The 27,957-nt window shown below is 41.3% G+C and overlaps 1 protein-coding gene across 2 annotated transcripts; it reads right to left on the bottom strand.

Annotated features, from left to right (window-relative positions):
- Positions 1-27: 27 nt before the first annotated feature.
- Positions 28-27,954, bottom strand: LOC123771627 (E3 ubiquitin-protein ligase rnf168). 2 transcript variants are annotated; one of them, XM_045764230.2, is made up of 11 exons: positions 27,682-27,954; positions 24,576-24,709; positions 19,370-19,515; positions 18,286-18,372; positions 18,089-18,175; positions 14,715-14,826; positions 13,411-13,494; positions 11,119-11,316; positions 6,854-7,353; positions 4,365-4,484; positions 28-734 (listed from the first exon to the last, which is right to left on the bottom strand). In XM_045764230.2, the coding sequence occupies exons 1-11, from the start codon at positions 27,945-27,947 to the stop codon at positions 576-578; spliced, it is 1,893 nt and encodes a 630-aa protein (XP_045620186.2). In that variant the 5' UTR covers positions 27,948-27,954; the 3' UTR covers positions 28-575. The 2 variants fall into 2 exon arrangements, with proteins under 2 accessions (XP_045620186.2, XP_045620187.2); XM_045764231.2 differs by lacking the exon at positions 18,089-18,175.
- Positions 27,955-27,957: the final 3 nt, after the last annotated feature.

Here is a 27,957-nt window from a genome sequence, read left to right on the forward strand (position 1 = left end):
AGGTATGATACAACCAAAACATTTACAGAACAACAACAATAGTTTTATTTTATTTTATGAGGTGGGATTGAACCCAAAACGTAAAACCTTGCAAATACAGTATGAGGAAAATACTTAAATGAAAATAATAATTGCACAATATATGGAAACACGTTCCATAATGATCAAATGAGGGTTCCTGAAAGTTTAAATCAAGGTTAAGAGGGAAATGTAAATACTCTACGACAAATCACAATAAGAGGCTGCAGGTGTGAGAGTTCTTCGAAGATATGCCTTGCGTTACAAGATGGTACTAGGGGGAACCAGGCATACAGCATACAACCACCATTGTCTGTGCTAAGCTAGCAGCATGACTTGCTTCATGCAGAATATCTAAAGTCGTCCTCCATACTCAAGATGAAATTTTCGAAATCTATTTCTCAAAATAAATGGTCTACTGCCTATTTAAATAATTTAACACTTATAATTATTTATAATATAGAATATATATACAGAAGTTTTAAATACATATATTTGTAATTTGTTTCTTAACTTTAACATCTTTAAAGCATATTTTCATATCCCTACAAAGCAAATCATACAGTTCGGTGACGCTTGGCTATACTTTCCATAAGTGTAGGTTGTCGTCCTTTCACTTGCGATGAATTTCCAGCCGAAATGGACGGTACTTTGTGGGAAGAATTTTTACGTCGTCTCAATTTGTATTCGTCTTCAGAACCTCTGCTTCTGTTCACCTGTAAAATGTCAAAACCATCAACAACCTTACAAAATTTTCAGCAGGATGAATTCTGGTTAAATAGAAGATATGACGAGGCTGATGTTAAAAGGACACATTGTGACAACTGCACCTCTTGAAAGCTAAGAACCCGGGATCCTGTGAGAAAAAATTACTGGTTAAAAAAAACAAAAAAAAAACAGGAAAACGAAGGATACAAGTACAAACAGGTAGGAGCAACTACACTGACATATGTATAAAGACGGGTGTGTGTGTGTGTGTGTGCATGTGCAGATACCTGTGTACACGTCTATTGTGCTTGCAGGAGGGGGGGGAGGGGGGTGAGCTTCAGCTCTTTAACACTTTCGCGCTTTAGAGATAACTCGTCGCCGTTTTCTCTTACGATTCCACATAACAGCCGAGTTTTCTCGTCCATCGAAAAAATATTTCTATAAATTCCATTTTTTAACCGAAATGGATGGGGATACTTTTGTAGGGAATTTATTTGCGAATGTTTTGGTACCAGAATGAATATTATATCACATAAACTTCTATGAGTAAAAAAAAATACACAAAGTATGTTTGGGGGTGTGGCGAGCGTGTGGCAGTGGGTTCCCTTTAGCCGTTGATATATCCAACACGTAGGGAAATATTTGTATGTGTTATGTATATGTCTGTGTAGGGAATTTTACTGCGATCACTGTCATACAAATTATAAAATGTTTCAACAAGTATAAACATGACAAACATCAAACGAACGAAAACAATGCGTTCGTTTCTGCCGCGAAGGCATACTGAGCAACGTGGTTCTATATTTGGCGCTTCTCTTACACATGCTTTGTACAAATGTTATACAGTTCATCTTATAGAAAATTTTATTGCGAACACATTGGTATAAAAAAGAAATACGTACATAGAAAAGTAGGGTCAGGAAACGTATAAACTTTCCAAGCATGATTTCCCCCGTGTTTTCGCCAGTGCGCTCGCGGCTAACTACTCTCCACTTCACACAGTCTTGCGGGTGGGCAATTACCTATATTAAACATTCATATGCATATGTCCGTGTAGAGAATTTTATTGCGATTCCAATGATACCAAAATTAGCGATGTAGGACAACTGTAGGCTTCGCAACCATTAAGAGAGTGGAAACATTTTGTTGCTGTTTGGCGCTCTCGGCGAGTGATCTGCATAGTTTTTTATTTGGTGTTGATACTCCTTATGCTTGGGCGGCATTTTATAGGTATGCTCTTATAGACAATTTCATTGCGAACACAGTGATACCAAATTTAAATACGTGCGCCTTCAATTATTGTCAGGACAGTCAAAAGAGTGTACACTTTTCGGTCTTACCGCGTAGGCGCGCGAAGTGCCGAAAGCATCTGGGGTATTGTTTTTTTTTGAGCGCCGAGAGCGCGAAAGTGTTAATACCGCTTCTCAACTGTCAATCAACTGGCATACATGTTCCCAAGCTAATTGGTTCTCTTAATATCTACTGAAACTGTATATGGAATCTCCCTCCCCACATCACTTCCAAGTGCATTCATTTGTTAACTTCTAATTTAAAACGGTTTCTAATGTGTTTAGCTCATTTGAGTACCTAGTTTCTACCTGTGCCCCCCTTGTACAAGTACCATCCATGTTAAATAGTCTGCAATTACACAAATGTAATTACGGGAAGAGCGCTATGCTCTCGTAGCTCTCTCATGTGGGAGGGTGGTGTCTCATCTTTCCAGCACTTGATCATATGATGCTTTGAAACTACACTATTTTTGGCTTCCACCACCTCTCTCAACTTGCTCCAACTGTCTACCACTCTCTTTGTAAAACAAGAACCTTTCTAATATTATTTTAGCACCCTTGTCTCTTTAGCTTGAATTTGTGACTTTTTGCTAAGAGACATACAATACATACATACATTATATATATATATATATATATATATATATATATATATATATATATATATATATATATATATATATATATATATATATATATATATATATATATATATAACTGAAAACTCACACCCCAGAAGTGACTCGAACCCATACTCCCAGAAGCAACGCAACTGGTATGTACAAGACGCCTTAATCCACTTGACCATCACGACCGGACATAATGAGGTGATAGCCGAGGCTATTTGAACCACCCCACCGCCGGCACTCGGATAGTAATCTTGGGCATAGCATTTTACCAAATCACCTCATTCTTTGGGGCACACGTGAGGAACACAAATGCGAACAAGCCTGAATGGTCCCCAGGACAATATGCAACTGAAAACTCACACCCCAGAAGTGACTCGAACCCATACTCCCAGAAGCAACGCAACTGGTATGTACAAGACGCCTTAATCCACTTGACCATCACGACCGGACATAATGAGTTGCATATTGTCCTGGGGACCATTCAGGCTTGTTCGCATTTGTGTTCCTCACGTGTGCCCCAAAGAATGAGGTGATTTGGTAAAATGCTATGCCCAAGATTACTATCCGAGTGCCGGCGGTGGGGTGGTTCAAATAGCCTCGGCTATCACCTCATTATGTCCGGTCGTGATGGTCAAGTGGATTAAGGCGTCTTGTACATACCAGTTGCGTTGCTTCTGGGAGTATGGGTTCGAGTCACTTCTGGGGTGTGAGTTTTCAGTTGCATATTGTCCTGGGGACCATTCAGGCTTGTTCGCATTTGTGTTCCTCACGTGTGCCCCAAAGAATGAGGTGATTTGGTAAAATGCTATGCCCAAGATTACTATCCGAGTGCCGGCGGTGGGGTGGTTCAAATAGCCTCGGCTATCACCTCATTATGTCCGGTCGTGATGGTCAAGTGGATTAAGGCGTCTTGTACATACCAGTTGCGTTGCTTCTGGGAGTATGGGTTCGAGTCACTTCTGGGGTGTGAGTTTTCAGTTGCATATTGTCCTGGGGACCATTCAGGCTTGTTCGCATTTGTGTTCCTCACGTGTGCCCCAAAGAATGAGATGATTTGGTAAAATGCTATGCCCAAGATTACTATCCGAGTGCCGGCGGTGGGGTGGTTCAAATAGCCTCGGCTATCACCTCATTATGTCCGGTCGTGATGGTCAAGTGGATTAAGGCGTCTTGTACATACCAGTTGCGTTGCTTCTGGGAGTATGGGTTCGAGTCACTTCTGGGGTGTGAGTTTTCAGTTGCATATTGTCCTGGGGACCATTCAGGCTTGTTTGCATTTGTGTTCCTCACGTGTGCCCCAAAGAATGAGGTGATTTGGTAAAATGCTATGCCCAAGATTACTATCCGAGTGCCGGCGGTGGGGTGGTTCAAATAGCCTCGGCTATCACCTCATTATGTCCGGTCGTGATGGTCAAGTGGATTAAGGCGTCTTGTACATACCAGTTGCGTTGCTTCTGGGAGTATGGGTTCGAGTCACTTCTGGGGTGCGAGTTTTCAGTTGCATATTGTCCTGGGGACCATTCAGGCTTGTTCGCATATATATATATATATATATATATATATATATATATATATATATATATATATATATATATATATATATATTTTTTTTTATATTAAAACTCCAACATGCAGCTAGACTACTTATTAAAAACTTTATGAAACTGATCACAATAAAGATATAAAAAAGTATAATTATAAGATAAACTGGAAAACTAACCACTCGTCGTTGCTGGTCAAACTCTCTTTGCAAGGATTCTGCCAACAGATGATCCTTCACTTCCTGTTCCAGTCTGGCTTCCAACTGACGTTGCTCGGCAATCAATGATTCCAGCGATTCCTATACAAAGAGCTAATTTGAGAATCTTACATGTGTACAGTATACAAATTATGAAAGTACTCAAACTGTATGACGGTTGGGTTATAGCCAATCACAGGCGAGTAGGCCTCATATTCCACAGATCCGGCACTGGCCGCTCTTGAGGCAGGCCTCATTATCTCACAGGACCAGGGTTAGGTAGGACCTCGGCAGGCTGCATCTATACCTCGTTGCCTTTACCCAATAAACTACTGAAGTGAACTACTGTGTATTCTCTACAACCAAACAAGCACCGTACGTCTAAGACGACGAATACATAAAACCATTTTTAATTCATACATCAATAAAAAACAATTGCATTACATATTTCATAAGCTATATTTCAAAACATCTTAGCTGAAAAATTAATAAACAGGATTACTGAAACAAATCTATAGTTTGCATCTTTTAAAGTATTTCCATGTTCCTGCTAGCATCTCCTTCCTTGAGGATTGACACACACACACACACAGTATTTCCAAGACATTTCAACATGGGTAAAATATTATTGGCCATTTATAGAAAACTAAAGTAGTCACTTGAATAATTACTACCAGCATACACTTACACATTAACATATTATTCAATGAATAAATATTTACATACTGTAATAGGGAATGAATAATTAATCTTGAATGAACTATAAATGTGCACAGCCTTCCGGAAGACATCACTAAGACACGAGAGTGGAATACCAAACACAGACGAAGCAAGAGGGTTGGTAATGGCTGACCAACACCTTAATGGGAGGCTCACAGAACAATAAGATAAGAAGTATGGACTGTACAACTCATCTCACTCTGGAGGTATTCATACATCAGCAGGTTAAATAAACCACAAAAGTACACGCCAGGGATGTTCCGACATAGACGGATTTCATATTCACCAGTCAAGAGAGAGACAGCTTTAACTTAGTTACCAACTCCCATTAGGAAAGAGCACTCATGGCTTACTGGAAATGAAATATACCATTCAATATGACAAGGATTGCAAAATAGGAGATATAAGAAACACTACTTTAAAAAGTGCACATTAAGGAAAATTAAGTATGTTCTTTAAAGTATTTGATGGGAAGCTTCGTAACTAGGTGATGTAAATTAAATGTATGCAAAATTCTGCAATTAGAACAATGGTACTTAAAATATTTATAAGCACAGATGTAGAACTGGAAAACATGACTGGTTCAGCAGAAATTGCAAGAAGGCCAGAGATCTATAAAGAAAAACATGAAACTAATAGAGGAACCTATCCCACTCCATATTACTAGTCCTTGTCAAAAAGGCAGAGGGGCAACAGCCATTGCCAGAAAGATAACAATGGCACAGCCTGATAAGGATACAGCATACCAGTGCCCTAGAGCAGCACCAGGAGCAACCCAAATAATCACCATGCATGGTATTTGGGACTGAAATGCTGGAACAAAACCAACTATTACATCTGAAGTGCTGCTCAAATCCAGAAAGATATAATCAGGAATTTGAAGGTGCATAGGGAACGTGTGGAGAATGTCCGAGGCACCGGTGCCACAGGGTAGGAGAGCAAGGAGGAACACGATCTCCAAGGTCAGTTACAAGAGGTCACCGTGGAGTGACCTTTACCTCCGCCATGTGCGAGGTAAACCCACAAGTCTACACCGGCCAGGCTTTTACTCTACATTAACACAGCTTATGTTAATTGTATTTTACCCTTCTTTATAAACTATGAAATTTAGAAATGTAGCCTCAGAGTTGAGGGCACGGTCATATTGAGTTTAATATTGTACCTAACATTGTTGAATTAATAATTAACATACTGTATTAATAATTTACTTTAAAATATACCAAGTTAATTTAACATTTATGAGCGATACCAAGCTATCGCGAAAAATAGAAGACCAAAGCAACCATCATACTCAAAATAAGTGGAGGGAGAACTACAGAGCAGATGCACTTTAGTGACAAGTGCCATGTATGAGTGCCAACCCCACAATATTCAACCTACAAACTGTTTGAAAAGATCCATCTATACCTAGATCAGGTGAAGGTACTTTGGTGCTGGATCCTGGATGGAAAAATAATTAGAAACAAAATCATGATATATACAAGGTTTAATTAGAACATGCAACAGTTTTATGGTGTCCCTATGGATACAAAAATTTACCAAAAAAGAAATGTCTCAACATGTGATGTCAAGAAAGCACACACTGTATGATCTTTCCCAAAAATTAAGATTTTGCACATCAATGCACAATTTCAGCAGTACTCTACTGTCCCACAATTAATTCTACCATTCCAATTCCACTTTTGACAATTTAAAATACAACATAACTTGCATTAATGACTACAACTAGGTACAGTTGTGTCACCACTTACCGATGTGCCTTCCCGGTCACTAAATATCGACGTCAGATCAGTTTGCGGGTCCAACTCGGAACTCTGATTACACTGTGGAATGTCGTGCGCTTCACTTGCCGTCACAATCTGTTCGTCATCACTACCACCAGTTTCAGAAGCACAGCTCTTTGAGTTGTGGTCCCCTTTCACCAGGCCTTTACATACTTTTACATTATTTCTCTCCTTTGTTTTGGTTGGAGTCTGTGCACAAATAAATTCTTCAATATCAACGTCTTCACCATTTTCAACTTTTCTGGAAATATGAATACCATTGTCTGTAACTCCAATGACTCCACTATAACTATCAATGTCTGGGCTGTACTGATCATTTTGGTTTCTTCTGTTAGCACTGAATGTCCCCTTTCCTTTTCCTAATTTACAAGGACTATTCTTTCTTCTTTCTTGCATATTTTCCTTGCCCGACGTGACTGGCCGACGCAGAATGTTCGTCTGTGAAGGCGAGACTAAATCTTCCGGTTCTGGAAAAGAATGCAAATAAGCAAAATCATTAAAATAATTAAAGTAATTTAGTGTTGCGTTATGCAGATATGCAGCAAGAAATAATATAGGTCACTTTGACTTGGAACACTCCACTGTCTGCTCAAGGTTTCTGTGCCTCTTCAACATTCAGAGAACATATTTAACATGCAAAGATAAATTAGGTTGCAGACCTCAGAATTTTTGTATTTCTTCTACTTTTCTTTCAATAAAATACCTATCACAATGAATTCCAAAGATCACTCAGGATTTGTCATGCGTCACGGTGGAAAAAACATATTGTCTGCTGTACACAACAGAACGGTGAAGGATTTGGGGCAGGGGCTGGAGGGGGGAGAGGGAAGGGGGAGGGGACTGGAGAGGGGGGGAGGGGGCTGGAGAGGGGGGGACAGGGCTGGAGGGGGGCTGGAGGGGGGCTGGTGGGGGGCTGGAGGGGGGAGGGGGAAGGGGGGGCTGGAGAGGGGGGAGGGGGCTGGATAGGGGGGAGGGGGCTGGATAGGGGGGAGGGGGCTGGATAGGGGGGGGAGGGGGCTGGATAGGGGGGAGGGGGCTGGATAGGGGGGGGAGGGTGCTGGATAGGGGGGAGGGGGCTGGATAGGGGGGGGGAGAGGGGCTGGATGGCAGAGGCGGTCTATAGAATTACCCAAATTTACCCAAATCCTGCTAGTATTATGTAAGTAATGAAGAAATATGGAATATTTACTCACTATAATGTTGGCGCTGAATGCAGAAAATGATCAAACCTATTTTTACTCTGAAATAATCTAATTTCATAACAAAATTATAAGTAAATACGTAGCAGGTGACGCCATAGGAAGTCGACGGTCCAAGCGACAATGTTGTGGAGCGACTTATCCAGATATATGGTCGCCTGGAGAGTATTTGCTGGCTTATCAGCCTTATCTTGAGGTTATCTCGAGATGATTTCGGGCTTAGCGTCCCCGCAGCCCAGTCCTCGACCAGGCCTTTTTTTTTTTTTTCCATCACTGTATACAGCCTCCTGTATACAGTGATCCAGTCGTCACACTTCTTGGCTCAAACTGTCGCAAATTTAGGTAAGGTTAGTTTGGCCTAGGCAAGGTTAGTTTGAGTTAGGTAAGGTTAGTTTGGGTTAGGTAATTTTAGAGGCAACTTTCAAATCCATTAACCCATATATATATAACCCATATATCTTGGATAAGTCGCTCCACAACATTGTCGCTTGGACCGTCAACTTCCTATGGCCTCACCTGCTACGTATTTACTGCTAATTTCGTCGTGAAATTAGATTATTTCAGAGTAAAAATAGGTTTGATCATGTTCTACATTTGGCACCAACATTATAGTGAGTAAATATACCATATTTCTTCATTACTTATGTAATGCCAGCAGGATTTGGGTAATTTTGGGTAGATTTCGGTAATTCTACAGACCCGGGGGAGGCGGCTGAAGGGGACTGTTGGGGAGGGAGAGGGGGCTGGAGTGGGGGGAGGGGGGGGGCTGAGAAGGGGGGGAAGGGGGGGGGCTGAGAAGGGGGGGAAGGGGCTGGAAGGAAGGAGGTAAAGGGCTGAAGGGGGGAGGGGCAGGAGAGGGCTGGTGGGAAGGGGGGTGGAGGGGAGTGGAGAAGGGAGGGGGGCTGAAGGGGGGGTAGGGGTGGAAGGGAGTGGAGAAGGGAGGGGGGCTGAAGGGGGGGTAGGGGTGGAAGGGGGGGTTAGGGGTGGAAGGGGGGGGTTAGGGGTGGAAAGGGGGGGTTAGGGGTGGAAGGGGGGGTTAGGGGTGGAAGGGGGGGTTAGGGGTGGAAGGGGGGGGTTAGGGGTGGAAGGGGGGGTTAGGGGTGGAAGGGGGGGTTAGGGGTGGAAGGGGGGGGTTAGGGGTGGAAGGGGGGGTTAGGGGGTGGAAGGGGGGTTAGGGGGTGGAAAGGGGGGTAGGGGTGGAAGGGGGGGTAGGGGGGGGGGGTAGGAAGTGGAAAGGGGGATAAAGGTGGAGGAGAGGGGGCTGGAGGGAAGGGGAGGGAAGGGGCTGGAGGGGGGGGCTGGATGGAAGGGGAGAGGGCTGAAAGGGGGGTGTAGGGGCTGGAGGGGGGCTGAGGTAAACATGAGAGCAACAAGATGCGTTGTGCATCAAAACAGCCCGGCGGGTACCACATCAACGTTTGTCTGGCTCAATTTGACTTCCACACGGCCTGACACAATGCTGCACTCTCAGGTGTTGCAGTAGGTATTAAAACAACTTTGGGTAGCTTCAAATTCAATCTCCAAATCTACAAAGAGAGAGGATCAACAGAGTTCAGGAAAGAATGAATGTTGTAATGATGGCTGGATGAGACCGTAGCATCTGTACCGCACTCACTTTTTGGAATGTCCATTAGGGGGGGAGGGGGATTGGGTGGCCACAGCCATTTCTCCAGGTGGCGATCACCTCTAAATCCTTCACTCTTCCAAACTCTGGCACCTCCCATTTCTTTCCTATCTTTTCATATCTCCAGTCTTCAATTCCAAGATAATCATTCTCTACCTCTACTACGTTTCCCTAATTTCACCCATCATGTCAAACAATTTAACTTACTAACATCTACATACTACTACAGTAAATTGCACTTGATTCACTACACATTTTAATCCCCCCCCCCCCCCCAACCCCTTTCCTTCACATACTTTTTTTTTTTTTTTTTTTTTTTTTTTTTTTGAGATATATACAAGAGTTGTTACATTCTTGTACAGCCACTAGTACGCGTAGCGTTTCGGGCAGGTCCCTGGAATACGATCCCCTGCCGCGAAGAATCGTTTTTTCATCCAAGTACACATTTTACTGTTGCGTTAAACAGAGGCTACAGTTAAGGAATTGTGCCCAGTAAATCCTCCCCGGCCAGGATACTGAACCCATGACATAGCGCTCGCGGAACGCCAGGCGAGTGTCTTACCACTACACCACGGAGACTGCAAAGACTTCCTCAAACTCATTTCCACTGCTTGTCATCTTGAGAACTATATCCTTTAAATCTAAACTTTCTCTCCTGTATGTCGAGTGATTTCTTTTTAAACTCTCAAACTAACCTTACTTCCTTCCATTGTACTATTCACCTCCCCCTACCTCTTTCTCCCAATCCTGTGATCAGACCCAACGTGTTACCTCGTGAGAGTTGTCAGACTCGTTGGACACGGAACCAAATCACAGATAAATACTGTAAATTAGCGGCTGCCAACCTTTCAGAGCTCACGGATTACCAAAGTCATAATTTTAAATCCCGTGGACCACTAATGTGAATGCCGCAGTCCACCAAACAAGAAATGATAGTTATTAAAGTCAAACTATTTGTTACCATTAAATATAACGGTTAAAGAAAATACACAGTTACATTCAATACACAAAATAAAACTGTCTCACGGACCACCGGTTGGCGACTGCTGTCGCAGATCATTATCCATCTGGACACCTAATGCTTAAATAAGTTGGATTTACATCAGTGAGCTCAACCTGGTCAACTAGAAGGTCAGCCTAACTAGACAGAACAAAATGTTGAAGTAGTACTGGTCCAGGAGACATAAGCCACGATGGTAAAACTTCCAGAAATTGAGCGTCACTGAAATATATACAGTACAGGGACAGCATAAAGAAAATTTTTTTGCGTGGCGTTGTATTAGTTGAAGTAAATAAAAGATGTAATGGAGCGTAGTGCATCTGGAATACACAATATTACCTAGTGCATAAATATTCATCTAAGGAGTATGATTTCACATACAAAAACCACATGAACATCTTAGACTTACCAGACTCTGAGCTCTGAGAAGAAGTTATTTCCCGCAACTCTCTTCCCATTCTGCAGTCCAAACTATCTGATGCACTATTTGGAACTATGCACATGGTGTCTGACTTAGATGAACTAGTGGAGGAATTCCCAGGCCTTGACATGGATGTGGAAGGAGTATTGAAATCTTGGCTTATCTTCACACTAGTTTTAATTTTGTCTGAAAGATTTAAAATGAGGATACAGTAGATGTCTAGGTATAGTCATGTGGTATATACAGGTATAGTCCAGGTATAGTCACATGGTATACACAGGTATAGTCACATGGTATACACAGGTATAGTCACATGGTATACATAGGTATAGTCACATGGTATACACAGGTATAGTCACATGGTATACACAGGTATAGTCACATGGTATACACAGGTATAGTCACATGGTATACACAGGTATAGTCACATGGTATACACAGGTATAGTCACATGGTATACACAGGTATAGTCACATGGTATACACAGGTATAGTCACATGGTATACACAGGTATAGTCACATGGTATACACAGGTCAATAAGAATCTAAAGTATGTATCACACATTAATACAACTTATCTACCATACTTTAGCATCACTCAACATGCCTTACAAGAAAGAGTCATCCTTATTGATATATGAATAATGATCTTCAGGGTAATGAGGTTATCACCTATGTGGATTTTATGCCCAGTTTTTATACAAATGTAATTATGGTTATTAATAATTATATGACCTGGCCCTCTCCTCCCCCCCAAACAAGGGATAGGGTGGGGCAAATGAGCAAGCACTAGCTTGTAACATTTTTTATCCTTTGTTTACACAGTTTGGGGACATTTTCCACGGCCATTTTCCAATGGCCTCCAAATGGTTTGGAGGCCATTTTCAAGCCTCCAGGTCTCGGAGGCAGCAGGCTGTGGTTTGTTTTGGCTCACTGACTGTCTGGGTGCCTTTCTTTTTTTTCTTTTTTTTTGAGATATATACAAGAGTTGTTACATTCTTGTACAGCCACTAGTACGCGTAGCGTTTCGGGCAAGTCCTTAATCCTATGGTCCCTGGAATACGATCCCCTGCCGCGAAGAATCGTTTTTTCATCCAAGTACACATTTTACTGTTGCGTTAAACAGAGGCTACAGTTAAGGAATTGCGCCCAGTAAATCCTCCCCGGCCAGGATACGAACCCATGACATAGCGCTCGCGGAACGCCAGGCGAGTGTCTTACCACTACACCACGGAGACTGCTAAAGTACCACCACTTTCTCGGTGGTGGTACTGTATAAATGAATAACTTAATATATCAATGCCACTTGTCCCTGCACCTCTGTGAGGGCACCAGGTTCTGGCTCTGGGTCTCCGATAGGCCAGAAAACTCTGCGACTGATGGCACCTACATCGGTGATGGTAGCTTCAGCTTCAAGGAGCCACAAGGGGCTCCCAGGAAAAGTTCTCTAATGCCAGGAGCAATAAATAGCAACAAATTTGTATCATACATAATAAGCGAGCAACTGTGTTGGTTGACACTTGCAAAATGCTACCTACTTGATAAAGTTTTCAACAATATTCTGGGATAAATAAGATCATCCATGCTCTCATCTTGAAGTGAAAGATTTGATAAACTGATGCTAATTAACATGAGAATATATATTTGAGACCTGGGAAAAATTACAAGTTAAGCAGTGTTAATGCACAGAGATGCCTCAAGCCCCCTCACAGCAGCCAAACCTAAGTCAAATTATATCAATTTTTTTTTAACAATCTGGATTTTCAGTTTCTAGACACCAAAGGCCAGATAACAGAGGTTGCACTGTATGGCATCTATTCATTTTGCCAGGCTTAATGCAAAATCAAGACCATGCAGTGTTCACAACAACAAAAGTGCATCAATTTGTTAACGTAGCATAAGGTCTAATTTGGGAGGATGCTAATCAGCCTTCTAGAGGAATAATTTTAAGTATCCCAACCACACTAAACAGGTGGACCGATGCTGTAATGATTATCATCACCCAATTTTATGATCATAATGTGCTGGTAAAAAACTTGCAGTGCTCACTTCAGTACTCACCTAGTTGTACTTGCGGGGGGTTGAGCTTTGGCTCTTTGGTCTCGCCTCTCAACCGTCAATCAACTGGTGTACAGATTCCCGAGGCTATTGGGCTCTATCATATCTACATTTGAAGCTGTATGTATAGTCAGCCTCAACCACATCACTGCCTAATGCATTCCATTTGAGATTTTACAAATAAGGCGTCAACACCAAAATGTTTTCAACATTAAAACATACCAGATGTGGTTAAACTGCCATCAGGTGTTGAGCAGGGCACTTCGGGAACAATTAATTTGCCATAGAATCGAGGCGTCTTCTGACCTGTAGAGTTTTCTACATGTTAATGCTCAATACACAAAATCTAATACTAAAAGTAAAAATGGCAAAAACCCCACAAACATTGTACTCCCAAACAATTTATATTGTTAAAGATTCTTTCACACGGCAATAGTACAACCTCTAAAATCCAAACCTCCAAATAGCAATCAAATTTTGCCAATAGCTCAGGTCTCCACAATCAAAACTGGACCTGGATTCACAGAGACAATTGCCAATAATCATGATTACTCTGTACAGTGCAATACAAGAATTTATAAATGATCAAAGTACAGCATTTCACTATTTTTATTAGAGTATTCTTTTAAATTTAGCCTGAAATGCTTAATTTGTTAATGTTTAACCGTGCTCGTGCTGTGCTTCGAATTGTATAGCCCAGCTTATACAGCAACCTTTCTTTTGGTGTACGGACACGTCTCTCCACCAGTGAAGGCATCACGACCAGGTGAGCTTCCCTTATCTGTTCACTTGTTCACAATTTTTTTTATACAGTATTTCAATATTTCAAAGTAGAAAAGATGTCTGCCAGTAGGAGATGTCCAGCTAAATGTGTCTTCTTGTCACTGGTTTCATGTGATGGTTGCGTTCTTTATTTTCAGTCACGTTATTATGACATTGTCTGCAAGAGGCATTTTAACGTGAACAGTACCACTATACTGATATAAATGATCATGGCTGGCAACCAAGAACGCTTGCACACAAGCACGTTGTTGGCACCTGGACTGTTTCTCTTTATGAAAAGAGCAAGAGGAGGAAGTTTTTTGGAGGTAAAGAATGAAATAATTTTGAGGCTCAAACTTCAAAATGTTGAAGTACTGCACAAAACTATACTGTATGTCATTAGTGGCTTTATAAACAAAAACACAAGTACTGTACCTGCCATGAAATTATTGCCTGCCCGAAACGCTGTGCGTACTAGTGGCTTTACAAGAGGGGTTGGGGGTATGAGGGGTTTCGAACGAGCAGCATAGTTATAACACAATTGCGACTAAGTATCAGTATCTGACAATGTATTTTTATAATCCCCCAAAATTGGCAATTATTAGCTTTAATAATCTACTTTGGCTATTATTAGCTTAAAATGTCCAATTATAATCCTTGAAATTTAGATTCCTATCTAATTCAGACCAGTTTTGGATTAATATAGCCCAGCTTTATTAGGTATCGCCATACATTTCAAATTTAAATAAAATAAAAATACTTGCCAATGTAAACATCCATAGGACCGCGAGGGGGTGTAGCAGGCTTCTTGGGATTAGTGGCCAGGCCTTTTCCAACTGGCTTTAATCGTCTCTGCCGCTCCTTTTGTTCCGCTTCCTGCCAATAAATGAATTATGTTTGTGATACGGTTACAGTATCTAAAAGGAAACACTATATATAATTTAGAAATGTACACTACAACCAAGTACTGTATGATTCAATCACATGAGAGCAAGAGTTGTAGTGTATAAGTGGCAGCATATCTCAAGACACAGAGTGGTTAAATGAGTGCTTAACTTGTTGTGGGAACACAAACATCAGACTCAAAAGTCTCGCCTCGGCCAATGTTTCAAGCGCATTTATGCCTTGGGGGAGCCGGTCGGCCGAGCGGACAGCACGCTGGACTTGTGATCCTGTGATCCTGGGTTAGATCCCAGGCACCGGCGAGAAACATTGGGCAGAGTTTCTTTCACCCTATGCCCCTGTTACCTAGCAGTAAAATAGGTACCTGGGTGTTAGTCAGCTGTCACGGGCTGCTTCCTGGGGGTGGAGGCCTGGTCGAGGACCGGGCCGCGGGGACACTAAAAAAATCCCCGAAATCATCTCAAGATAACTCAAGAAGCCTCCTAACATTCCACTACACTTTCATCATTTTTAGGTATTTATTTTTAATAGAGGTAATTTCCAACAATTCTGGGTGAAGTGCAGTCAACTTTTTTTTTACCACTATTATTGTACTGCATTTTCTTACATTTCCTCTTTCTCATATGATCTCTAACTTTCACTGTGCCCTCACCTGGAGAAAACTTTCATAGCTAATGGGTTAAGAATAAAAGCAAATACATAGATAGAGATTTGCACTGGACAAAAAGACACCAACTCCAACTCTCCTCACCTCCACCAGGTGACAGGTCAAGTCACCTCAGGACCCCAGCCAGCCATGCTCTTCACTAACAAACTGGCCGATCACCCACAAACCAACCCCTTCTCGCAAATTCGTAAAGTCAATATTGACTTATTAACTACGTGCATAGGTGATATACTAAACATAATAGATGCCCTTAAAAAGATTCATAGAAAACACCGACCTTACCTAACCTTGTTAGTATCTTAACCCTTAAACTGCGCATGGCGTATATATACGCCCTGAGTAACATGTCCCATGGTGCGCATGGCGTATATATACGCCATAGGGTGCCAGGCCTGATTCAAATGGCCCGCGGCTACACGGGGTTCACAGTAGCTTCCTCAGGGCTCTTGTAAACAGATGCCATTTTAAAAAAAAATCGTGGGCAATATTCTCAGGTGTGAGAGGCACAGTACTGTTGGAGCAACCAAGGCCGGCGCACGCAGCATGAGCGAACAGCATTGATGTTCAGCTTGTGCCCACAGCATCGCCGAAAAATGTCAAAATAAATATATAATTGTTATTATTTAGCGATGACAATATTACAGATGACCAATGACTGTGATATAAATAACCAGGGTTGTGATAATAGCAGGATTGTTGTAATAATTAGCGCTGTGTGAGGAGTGATGCTGAGAGACGGAGGGAGACAGCATCGTTTACTGACTGTGTGGCCACCTGTTATTGTTTGCGTTCACCATACTAGGTCAGTGGTTCTCTATGGTGAACACAAATGTAGATACTTATATATAATGTGTGTATTAGTGTAATAACAGCAAAAGGATTATGCTGGGAGGAGCCATATGGGTGACGGAGGTGACGTCGTCTGCACGATTTCTCTAGCTGTTTAGAGGGTGGCCACTATGCTCTTTGGGCGCTCTACAAGCTTAGGTGTACAGTTACGGTGCATAAAACATGTAGATATTTATATATAACGTCTGTATATAGTGTAATAACACCACAACTGGTATTGTTGGGGGAGAAAGTTCAGTGCGTGTGACCTTGAAAGAGTGAGGGAGCCGCCAGCCGCCATCTGTGTATAGCGACGACTCTTAGTGCCTGAACTAACTATATCAGCTTAGCTGTACAGTTGTGGTGAACAAAATATACTCATACTTATATATAACGTCTGTATATAGTGTAATAACACCACAACTGGTATTGTTGGGGGAGAAAGTTTAGTGCGTGTGTTGAGGGAGTGGCAGTGAGTGGCTGGCTGGTGTGTGGCGGTAACTCCTCGTTGCTTTTCGACTCTCAATACCAACTTAGTGGTTCGTTATGGTGACCAAAACATGCCAATACTTATATATAACCTGTGTATAGAGTGTAATAGCAGCAAAACTATTTGTTTATTGTTTTATAAACATAATAATTGAATCACTAATACGCACATCATACTTTTGAGTATAGCGATTATTAACCACTTTTATTATATAAATATATTACAATACACACTATTGAATAATATTACTGCAAAAAAACTAAGAAAAAATCAATCGGAGACATTGAAACAATTAGGTAATAATATCTTTGTGGCAACTCCCATCTGTCAACGCGGGTGACGCTGACCGGGTCTGACGACCGCTCTGTCAACGCCCACTTTTTGCCAGACTTCCTCGGTCAATTGCGCCCAAAATATGTCACCTACGATTTTTTTTTTATTTTTTCCGTGCTCAGGGGACACAAATTAACATGTTTAGAAGACGAAAAAAATTTTTTGAATTTTTTTTTTTCTTGCGCACAGGGGTGTAAATGTCCATATGACCCCTGAGCAGTGTAAGGGTTAAGATAAGCATCTTATTGCTTCGTAATTACAATTATTACTTAACCTATACCTATTATAGGTTAGGTAATAATTGTAATTACGAAGCAATAAGATGCTTATCTTAAGATACTAACAAGGTTAGGTAAGGTCGGTGTTTTCTATGAATCTTTTTAAGGGTATCTATTATGTTTAGTATGTCACCTATGCACATATTTAATAAGTCAATATCGACTTATTAAATTTGCGAGAACGGGTTGCACAAACACCACAGGGAAGATGGGAACAATGGGGCAGAAACGAAGAGCTACTTTGGGGGGGGGGGGGCCACAAGATATGTAGACCACCACATATGTAGAACTATTTTTGTACACTACATGGATCCTGCATGTCTGTCTACACTACAGGAAAAAAAAAAAAATTCCCCCTATGAGCACAAAGTCTGAACAAAATTAACATGAAGTTCGAGGATTATCATGCAATCGTCTAAGGAATCATACACGTCATTTTCAACTTAAAATTTCTTGCTGACCACTTCCTAACTGTACCCTCCCTCCCCAATTTCTCTTTCATTACCTTATAGACTATTTTAGTGAAATCATTATCAAACAAAACATCATTTCGTTCAAAAATATTTACTATACATAAATGGTGAAGCAATTTACTCCATATTAACTGGTCACCTCTCTCCTAACTCAACACTATTATACCTCAATGTGGCGAGCAAGCGCTTCATCATTGGCACACAATTGTTGGAACTGCTTCAGCCGTTCTTCTAAAAGCATCATTTCTGTTTCCTGATAAATAAAAAGCGCACATTATAGAATTTTTCAACAAAATCAATAGGAAGAAAATAACCACTACTATTCTCTCTGTACTGATTGTAAACATTATAATTGAGTGTTACCTTGATGTGCTGAGCCACAGCAATGTCGTTCTCTGCCAACAGTTCCTGCTCTTTCCGTCTTTCCCGAAGACGCATTTTTTCACTATTCTGTCAATGACGCACAAATTGTCACACACAACCTTGCACAAATGTTAACTTAATTACCAGGCTAATGTTACAACTATTAAAACTTTATTCCTAGTATAAGTATACTGAGCTGCCATAGAGAAGCAACACTTACATTGGTGAGAGATTAATGGCAATAACAGACTAACTGGGCAACAAGAATAAAACTGCTAAATTACCTTTGCAGAATGTATAAAGTACTTTAAGAAACTAGTTTAGTAGGAAGAAATTATGGCAACTGGGCACAAAGCCAAGCTCTAGAATTATGAATCAATCATTCCATACTTTCATACCCACACACATTCCATACCCACGGGACCAAAGAGACAAAGCTCGAGCCCCGCAAGCACAACTAGGTGAGTACTTAAACAGATCTAAATTTACAACTGGTTTAATACCTGGTTTAATATTTAATAATGAAAAAATTTCATATTTCAAATCTTATGACGATGACAAAATAACCTACTGTATAGGCAATTTATCTAATATTTACTAATTATAGCACAGTATTATACAATTTAAAAGCAAAAATATATATACACCAAACTAAGTGTTTCCAGAAGAAAACAACAGATTAAAGCATGTCTAGCATACAGAGCCCCAGTGTCTTGAACAAATCCACAAGGGCAATGATGAGGGTTCAAACTTGCACACGGGATGTTCCCAGACCCGCCTTAGTCAACTCTCAACTTAAGTCAATTTAGTCAACTTGTGGATTTGTTCATTCGATATATCATGCTATTTGTGATTTGTGTGTGTGTACCCAGTTTCTTCTTAATTCATTTGTCATATAGAAACATGCCACAGTTTTAAACACAGACCAGTTCATAGAGAATATAAATACAATACAGTAACCCAATTACCACACAACGAATTTACACTGTACGAGGACAAGTATCAAAAGTACACACAACAAACCATTAAACAATTGGGAATGAGAGTAGGCAATTATTTATGCAAATATAAAATGGCTTCCTACCTGCAGTTCTTGAATGAGTTTATTTGAAGCCCATTCTTCCTCGGTTCTTCTTTCAATTTCATCGCGATGTTCTTGAGCCAACAGGGTTTCATATTCTTGACGAATCTCCCCTGGAGCACTCAAATGATGCACCGGAACATTTATTTCTGGAAGAAAAAATTACTAAACTGAAAAACCTGGATAAAAGGCAGAATTACTGTATTGTATATTTATAATTTGACTCTTATAAATAATGTTAATTATTATATTAATATCACAGCATACATTTTCAACAAGTAGTCATACATTCTATTAAAGTACTGTACTGTAGTTTAAGCTCTTAATTGCCAATGTAATGCAAAATACCACTTATTTAATTAGAAAAAAAATCCTGTATCTATTATCACAGTCATGCTTGTAATTACCTAAGTGTAGTTAAGGATGAGACCTACACTCATGGTGTCCCGTCTTCCCAGTACTCTTTGTCGTATAACGCTTTGAAACTACTGACGGTTTTGGCCTCCACCACCTTCTCGCCTAACTTGTTCCAACCGTTTACCACTGTGTTTGCGAAAGTGAATTTTCTTATATTTCTTCAGCAGCTTTCTTTAGTTAGTTCAAATCTATGACCTCTTGTTCTTGATGTTCCAGGTCTCAAGAAGTCTTCCCTATCAATTTTAGCGATTCCTGTTACTATTTTGTATGTAGTGATCATATCACCTCTTTTTCTTCTATCTTCTAGTTATGGCATATTTAATGCCTCTAACCTCTCATCATAGCTCTTGTCTTACAACTACAGGAGCCATTTAGTTGCATGTCTGCACCTTTTCTAGTTTGTTGATGTGCTCCTTAAGATATGGGCACCATACAACCGCTGCATATTCCAGCTTTGGTCTAACAAAAGATGTGAACAATTTCTTTAGTATGTATTTACACCATCCATGTATTTAAAAAGCAAATTTGTTAGAAAATGTAACATTGGCTCATCGCACGATGTTCTTTATGCGGTCCTCGGGTGACAGTTTTCTATCTAGAACTTACTTTATTTCCTAGATTTATTTCCAGGCAAGTGTGGATAACACTATAGATGACGAGGGTGTGGATCACTAACTCCTCTAAGCTTCAGTAGTAGTCAGGGCAAAGTTGAAAACTCCAGTTTGGCAGCAGGATGTTGCTTCTGGTAACTTCCTTATTAAGATTACTCTCGGCTGAGTGGATGGTGTTTCTGCCTCACAGGCGTGGCGTCTGTGGTTCGAGTCTTCTACAGCCCATGTGAATGGAACTCTCTAGATCTCTTTCTTTATCAGAATTCTTTAAAGATTCCTCACATAATTTATAGGTTGTGTGGGGTCTATGTTCTATTCTACATTCCATAACATGGCATTTATTCACATTAAATTCCATTTGCCAAGTGGTACTCCATGCACTTATTGTGTCCAGGTCTTCTTGAAGGGCATGACAATCGTACGAGTTTCTTATCTTCCCTATTATCTTAGGATCATCAGCAAACATGTTCATATAATTCTGTATTCCATCTGGTAGATTGTTTTAGACAATGAACATTACCGGTGCAAGAACTGAACCCTGTGGTACTCCACTTGTGACATTTCTCCAGTCCGATACATTGCCTCTGATTACTGCCCTCATTTTTCTGTCGGAAAATTTTTCATCCTTGTTAGAAGCTTACCTGTCACTCTTCCAATATGTTCCAGTTTCCAGAACAACCTCTTATGTGGAACTCTGTCAAAAGCCTTTTAATTTGTTTTTGTATTTGTTATTAATTAATTCTTTGTAATTTGTTAGCTGTATTTTATGAAGGACTTGGACCCCCCTCACTTTAATGTTTTCCATGCTAACATGTTCAGCTCACTTCTCTTCCTAAAAACTTTTGTTAATGGGGCTTTATTGTGCAGTCTGAAGTTAATCTTCATAGTTACTAATAGTGGTTTGATAATGTTGGTTGGAGGAATGTAGAGTAGAAGTCTCAGTTATGTGGAGAGGATATATTTGTCCACATGTGTTCAAGGGTAGAGGTACACATTCAAGTAATTCTGGTAGCCTTTTGATAATGGGTATTATGGCATGCAAGATTTCATACACTTATGGAAGTTAGAAACTTGTCAGCCATCTAACTGGCACAAGTTAATATAGTACTGTATTTAAATGTCCTCCTATTATTGAGTGATTTGTTTCAAATGTGTTGCAAATTACAGTGACACCTCGGTTTACGAATGCCCCTCTTCACAAACTTTTCGGGTTACGAGCCCAATGTCTTCGTAAAATCCGAATCGGGTTACAAACTTTGTCTCGGGAAACGAAGATTGTTGATACGCGTATGGCTGACCTAGCTCGTGGTGGTATGGAGACCGCACCTCAGTTTACCAGTGCCTTCCACCTACCGACAATCATGCCCGAATTCTTTGTAAAGAATTTCAGTGTTTTTCTGATTTTGGGGTAATTGAACATAAAAGTTATTATTATATATCTCGCCATGGGTCCCAAGAAAGCCAGTGGTAAGGTTCAAACCAAGGAAACACATGTGAGAATGACCATAGAGGAAAAACAAGAGATCATTCGTAAACATGAAAATGGTACACGGGTTGTTGACAAGAGGTACCCGAGGAAATTTTTTCAGGAGAGGAGTCAGTACAGAATGTCCCTTCCTCAACAATTAGGAAGTGGTGTAAACTGCAGGAAGAAATGCAAACTTTTGTTGAAACGACTTGCTCAGAGCAAGCTGTAGCAGGCTGTTGCCTAAACTTTTTTAATGACAATGTGATGCCTCACTACAGACAAGTGTTACAACGTAGGGAAAACAATCCTCTATGGATAGATTTTTAATGACAAAATCAAGGAGTGAGCCACAAGCAGGTCCTAGTGGTATGCAGGCAAAACGTGCCAGAGTACCCCAGAGAAGCTTTCACCTAGTATTTACCTAGTTGTGCTTGCGGGGGTTGAGTTCTGCTGTTTCAGCCTGCCTCTCAACTGTCAATCAACTGTTACCAACTACTAATTTTTTTTTTTTTTTACACACACACACACACACACACATGCCCCCAGGAAGCAGCCTGTAGCAGCTGTCTTACTCCCAGGTACCTATTTACTGCTAAGTAACAGGGGCATCAGAGTGAAAGAAACTCTGCCCATTTGTTTCTCGCCGTCTGCCGGGATTAAACCCCGTTCCCTAGGTCCACGAGTATAGAGTGCTGTCCACTAAGCCAGCTAGCCCTTCATGTCATGCCAGAAGTCCTCACTGCCTGATGTTATAATGGAAGGGGACTCCCCTTCCAAACACTAACACCTCTCCTTTCCCCTCCTCCTCACTGTCCTCCATACACCAACAAGAGTCATCAATAAAGGTAAGCAATAACTTGTACATATTTTAGTACTAAAGATTTGGGTGAATTAGACAAAAAAATTATTTGAAGTTAATTTTTGGGGAGTGTGGAACAGATCAATTCAATTTACATTATTTCTTATGGGAAAATTCGCTTCAGTTTACGAATTTTTGGCTTACGCACTGTCTCTGGGAATGGATTAAATTTGCAAGCTGAGGTACCACTGTATTAAATTTCTGAGGATAAACAATTACAGTACATTTATGTTAGGGCTTCTGTATATGGCTCCAACTGTTGTGTGTCAAGCCTTTATTATAAACTTGAACAATATATATTCTCTACAGGTATGTCTAGTTGTGATACCTGATGGTCATAGGCTGCAGTACCGCCACCTCTGGCTTGGTCTACACTTAACGATTTGCTCCGTCATCGGGTATGTTTAACAGTTGGGACGATTCATCTTTAAGCAATGTTGCTAAAATTCCAAGAGAATTTTTGGTTGTGCTAGCAGTAAGGCACTAATGCCATTATAATGTTTATTTAGAGATCTTATATATAAGTAAATTATTTATACATTATGGTGATTAACTAATACATTGTTAGCAGTGTTTGCTATATATTATTTGCATTATTCATTATCAAGATGACTGTCAAATACTAAATTATAAGGTTTAATTCAGTCTGCTTAATTTCCTTCACTTTATGGTACTCATGTGATAGTGAACTTACTACTGATAATGTACAAGTGCTACCTTGGTACTAATACAGTACTGGAATTTAATAAGTTCCAGAAAGATGTTCGAGTGACAATCTGCTAGAGCACCCAATAGTTTTTCCTATAAGGAACACTGTAAAGTAGATTAATGTTGAATGAAAAAATAACTCGGAATATTTTTTTTTGTGCAGTGCAGGAATTTTAATGACAATAGGTTTAAGAAAACTAAGAAGGAAACAAAAGTGGTTTGCTAATGACCTACCTGGCCCGCCCAGGACAACGCGCTGCCTGGCCCGCCCAGGACAACGCGCTGCCTGGCCCGCCCAGGACAACGCGCTGCCTGGCCCGCCCAGGACAACGCGCTGCCTGGCCCGCCCAGGACAACGCGCTGCCTGGCCCGCCCAGGACAACGCGCTGCCTGGCCCGCCCAGGACAACGCGCTGCCTGGCCCGCCCAGGACAACGCGCTGCCTGGCCCGCCCAAGACAATGCGCTGCCTGGCACGCCCAGGACAACGCGCTGCCTGGCCCGCCCAGGACAACATGTGTGCATCGTGTGTCTGGCAAAACACACACAAGATATTATGAACTCCGTGGTTGGCGACGGTAGTGTATCAAAAGTGAAAATCAAATCAAGGCAGCACAACACTTCATAAATTTAAAAAATACAGTACAGTTAATATGAAAAATTATCAACACCTTCCAAATTTTATACAAAACGATCTATTGTATGAAAATTAAATTAATAGCATATTTATTTGTATCTCCAAATCCAATATAAAAATAAAATGTACTAATAAGAAACAAGTATTTAAGCAAATCTAACCAAATACAAGTTTCTCCATGTACACATGCACAGCTTTTGTAAGAATTTGACGCACTGTTTTGTTTGTGATTAGTAATATATTTGTTCTAACCTTTGGGTGCGTTTAATCTTTCAAGACAAGTCTAACACCCATTTCTTTAAGTGTAGCAGAGTTATACAATCTTAATATTTTCTTACAGCAAGAGGGAGAGAATAGGTTGTTCCTGAAAAAGCACGGTAATTATAATATTTCAAACTACAGTATCTATAAACTACAAACTATCATTCAAAGTACCCACTTCGTTCACTTTAAGACAACATTTAACAATATGGGCAGCCAGTAACTGAACAATATCCTCAAACATGTGTACCTTCAGTATCTGAATCTTCTAATCCATGAAGACGAGCTTCCACCTTGGCAGCAAAACTGTTTTGAATATTCTGCCACAGTCTTGTGTTGATTAATTTCTTAGCTTTAGCAGCACGACGCACCCACACACTGATTCTGAAAAATTGAGACAACTGGTTACAAATTCTGACAGTACAGACTTCTCATTTTCAATTACTGTACATTAAAATCTGGAGCATTATCCGTTTAATTATATTATCTAACAAAATGAAAATTATTGATTTCAGACATATTTCTTGAGGTTATCTTGAGATGATTTCGGGGCTTTAATGTCCCCACGGCCCGGTCCTCGACCAGGCCTCCACCCCCAGGAAGCAGCCCGTGACAGCTGACTAACACCCAGGTACCTAGTTTACTGCTAGGTAACAGGGGCATAGGGTGAAAGAAACTCTGTCCATTGTTTCTCGCCGGCGCCTGGGATCGAACCCGGGACCACAGGATCACAAGTCCAGCGTGCTGTCCGCTCGGCCGACCGGCTCCGGCTAGTCTGTAATTTTTTGCATACTGAGTAAGCAAAAGCAAGGATAAAAAATATCTATCTGTCTACAATAGCAAACATGGGAGTTAAAACAAGCCTTGTTTTTTCTATAAGGAAAGTGTCAGGTCTACCAGGTACATGTATTACAAATTGTCTGCAAATATACCATATGTCCATTATAATGCCTATCTGTGCATCAAGGTATGAACTTTCTGCACAGTGCCGTTCTCAACTGACCACTCGGCTGCACTATCTGGTTATCTATCTAACCAGATAGTGGTCTGGTCAACACATCTATCTGGTAACCGCTCCATCAGGTAATGCCTGGTTCTCGCCAGAACCAAACAATAACCAGGTAACGTTAACAATCACTTGTGACGTAGCAGAGATTCCCTCAAACATCACCATCAGCTCATTAATGGGAAAGGGACTTAGCTACAGGATCTCACTTTTCCAGCTGGGTTAATGATACCCAACAGTGTCAGTCCAAGCTGTCACACGACTCAAGATAGAGAGGAAGGCAGCCAAACAGCACTAGAGCTTTAAGCTTATCTATACATTTACAATTTCCCATTCTTAGGGAGTGGAAGCCTGCTAGACTTACTTTAGATTCCTCAAGGCTAACACCTAACCTTTCCCTGGCTGCTGCCAACTGTCAGGTACCAGCTGCTACCTGGCTGCTGCCAACTGTCAGGTACCAACTGCTACCTGGCTGCTGCCAACTCTCAGGTACCAACTGCTACCTGGCTGCTGCCAACTGCTACCTCGCTGCTGCCAACTCTCAGGTACCCACTGCTACCTGGCTGCTGCCAACTGCTACCTGGCTGCTGCCAACTCCCAGGTACCAGCTGCTAGAGAAAAGCATGCCCAAATGTCTATCCTGCTTGGAAACTGAACCATGGGTACCTTGAACAATTCAATTATGAGCTAACTAGCCAAACCACTACATTTAAGGTCGCCACAAATATAAAAAAGCATATATTATATTTTGACTGAAGTAAAAATAACAACACTAAACCGAGAACACAGGAAACCAATACCGTACAACCAATCCACATCAGTATAACATGCATGTTCCAGAAGAGTAAAAGGAGGGAGGGAGCAAATTATCAAGGAAAAGCACCAAGCCATTACAACTATACAGCACTTGGAAGGGGTTAGGATAGGGATTTGGGACGGGACGGGGGTAAAGGAATGGTGCCCAACCATTTGGACAGTCGGGGATTGAATGCCGACCTGCATGAAGCGAGACCGTCGCTCTACCGTCCAGTCACAAGGAATGATGTGGAAAATGCTCTATGTTCAATATGCAGAACAGACATATCCAGAGTAACACATAGGAGCAAGCTCTGCCAGAAATGTTTGATATGCGATGGTGTTATACCTGAGCTGCTGCTCAGAACAACCTGTTCAAGAACATCTGGAGAGGAACAAAAATAAATACTGGAGCGTCAAAAATAATTTGAAGCACCCATTAAGTCGTATGTAAATGATTTGCTATACTAAGCGATCCGTATCCATTAAACTTTCATGGAAAACTCTGTCCATTACCTGATCAGTATGTTCAATCCTAGTGAATACAGCATTACTGCATTTTGTATTATCAGAATGCATGAAAAAGGATCTTTGAGTCGTTTAAAACCTGAGGAAAGTTTGGCCAGTGCACATTATCACTACTCTAATTAAACAAAACCAACCCAACTGAACAAAAATGAGGGAAAATTTAGTTTTATATAAGGTGTTCAAGAGTGTGACGTGACTGATATAATTTTAACGCTAGCACAGGTTTTGAATCCAACTTTTTTATCAGCAAGTGAAATAAATATATCTGGGTCTATAACACACTTAATATAAATAATCCAAGGACTTTAAATGCAGCAGATATAGGTCATTAAACTTGACATAGCAGATAAAACTTAAAATATTAAACCGTTTTAAAATGATGGAGAGTCGGGCCTTCCCAATTATACGTAGCATAGCATTCATTACTGCAATCGCCACAAACTACCTCCGTAGTAAGTAATTATCAAAAGGGGGCCACGCAGGCTAGACTTGTCAGTATTTAATCCTGGGCAAAGCAAATGACAAAGCAAAGTGACACTGGGGAGCAACACCAAAAATTTGGCCCCCCAAGTAAAACGTAAAAAAAAGTCCTCCAGTGCCCCCTGGCAGAGTAGAAACCACCGCCCACCACGGCTGAGGGCCCACCTGGGTCCCACCAACTCCCGGCAAGCCAAGCTGGTGCTTGACACCATCACCCCGCCAGGAGAACCAGCCAGAAAACTTTCTGAATCTATCAACTATCCTGTGACCCAAGGCAATGTGCACGCCAGGCGTCATAACACTCCGGACCCTTCATGAGGGACGCCAAACATCAGTATCATAATCCAATATCACCAAACAGGAGGGGATCCAGCGGCTCCCAGGTGGAGGAGGCGGCGTCCAGACGTCCGCTCGTCATCAAGGGTGAACCAGGACGACGAGAGGGTTGCGTGGGTGTGGAGGCTGATTGATTGATTGATTGATGAAGATTGAGCCACCCAAGAGGTGGCACGGGCATGAATAGCCCCTAAGGTGTGAGAGTCCTTACCGTCTGCGACATATAGGGCAGGCGAGGGCGGAGTGGGCGACGTGCTGGTTGAAGCACGGCATACACACAGAGTGTCGACACGGCATCGTCACCGGCTCCATCAGGATGTCTAGACATATGGGACACCTGACATCTTCCAAGGAGAGCTTCCCCGGGGTGGAGGGCTTAGCATCAGCCTCAGCGGCGTGTGACGCCATGACAGCAGATACGGCGCGCCAAAACAGGAGCAGCTGAGCCACTTTGTTGTGACTGGCGACCCACACCATTCACTCCCCA

The sequence above is a fragment of the Procambarus clarkii genome, chromosome 75, assembly GCF_040958095.1.
Source record: "Procambarus clarkii isolate CNS0578487 chromosome 75, FALCON_Pclarkii_2.0, whole genome shotgun sequence".
NCBI lineage: Eukaryota > Metazoa > Arthropoda > Malacostraca > Decapoda > Cambaridae > Procambarus > Procambarus clarkii.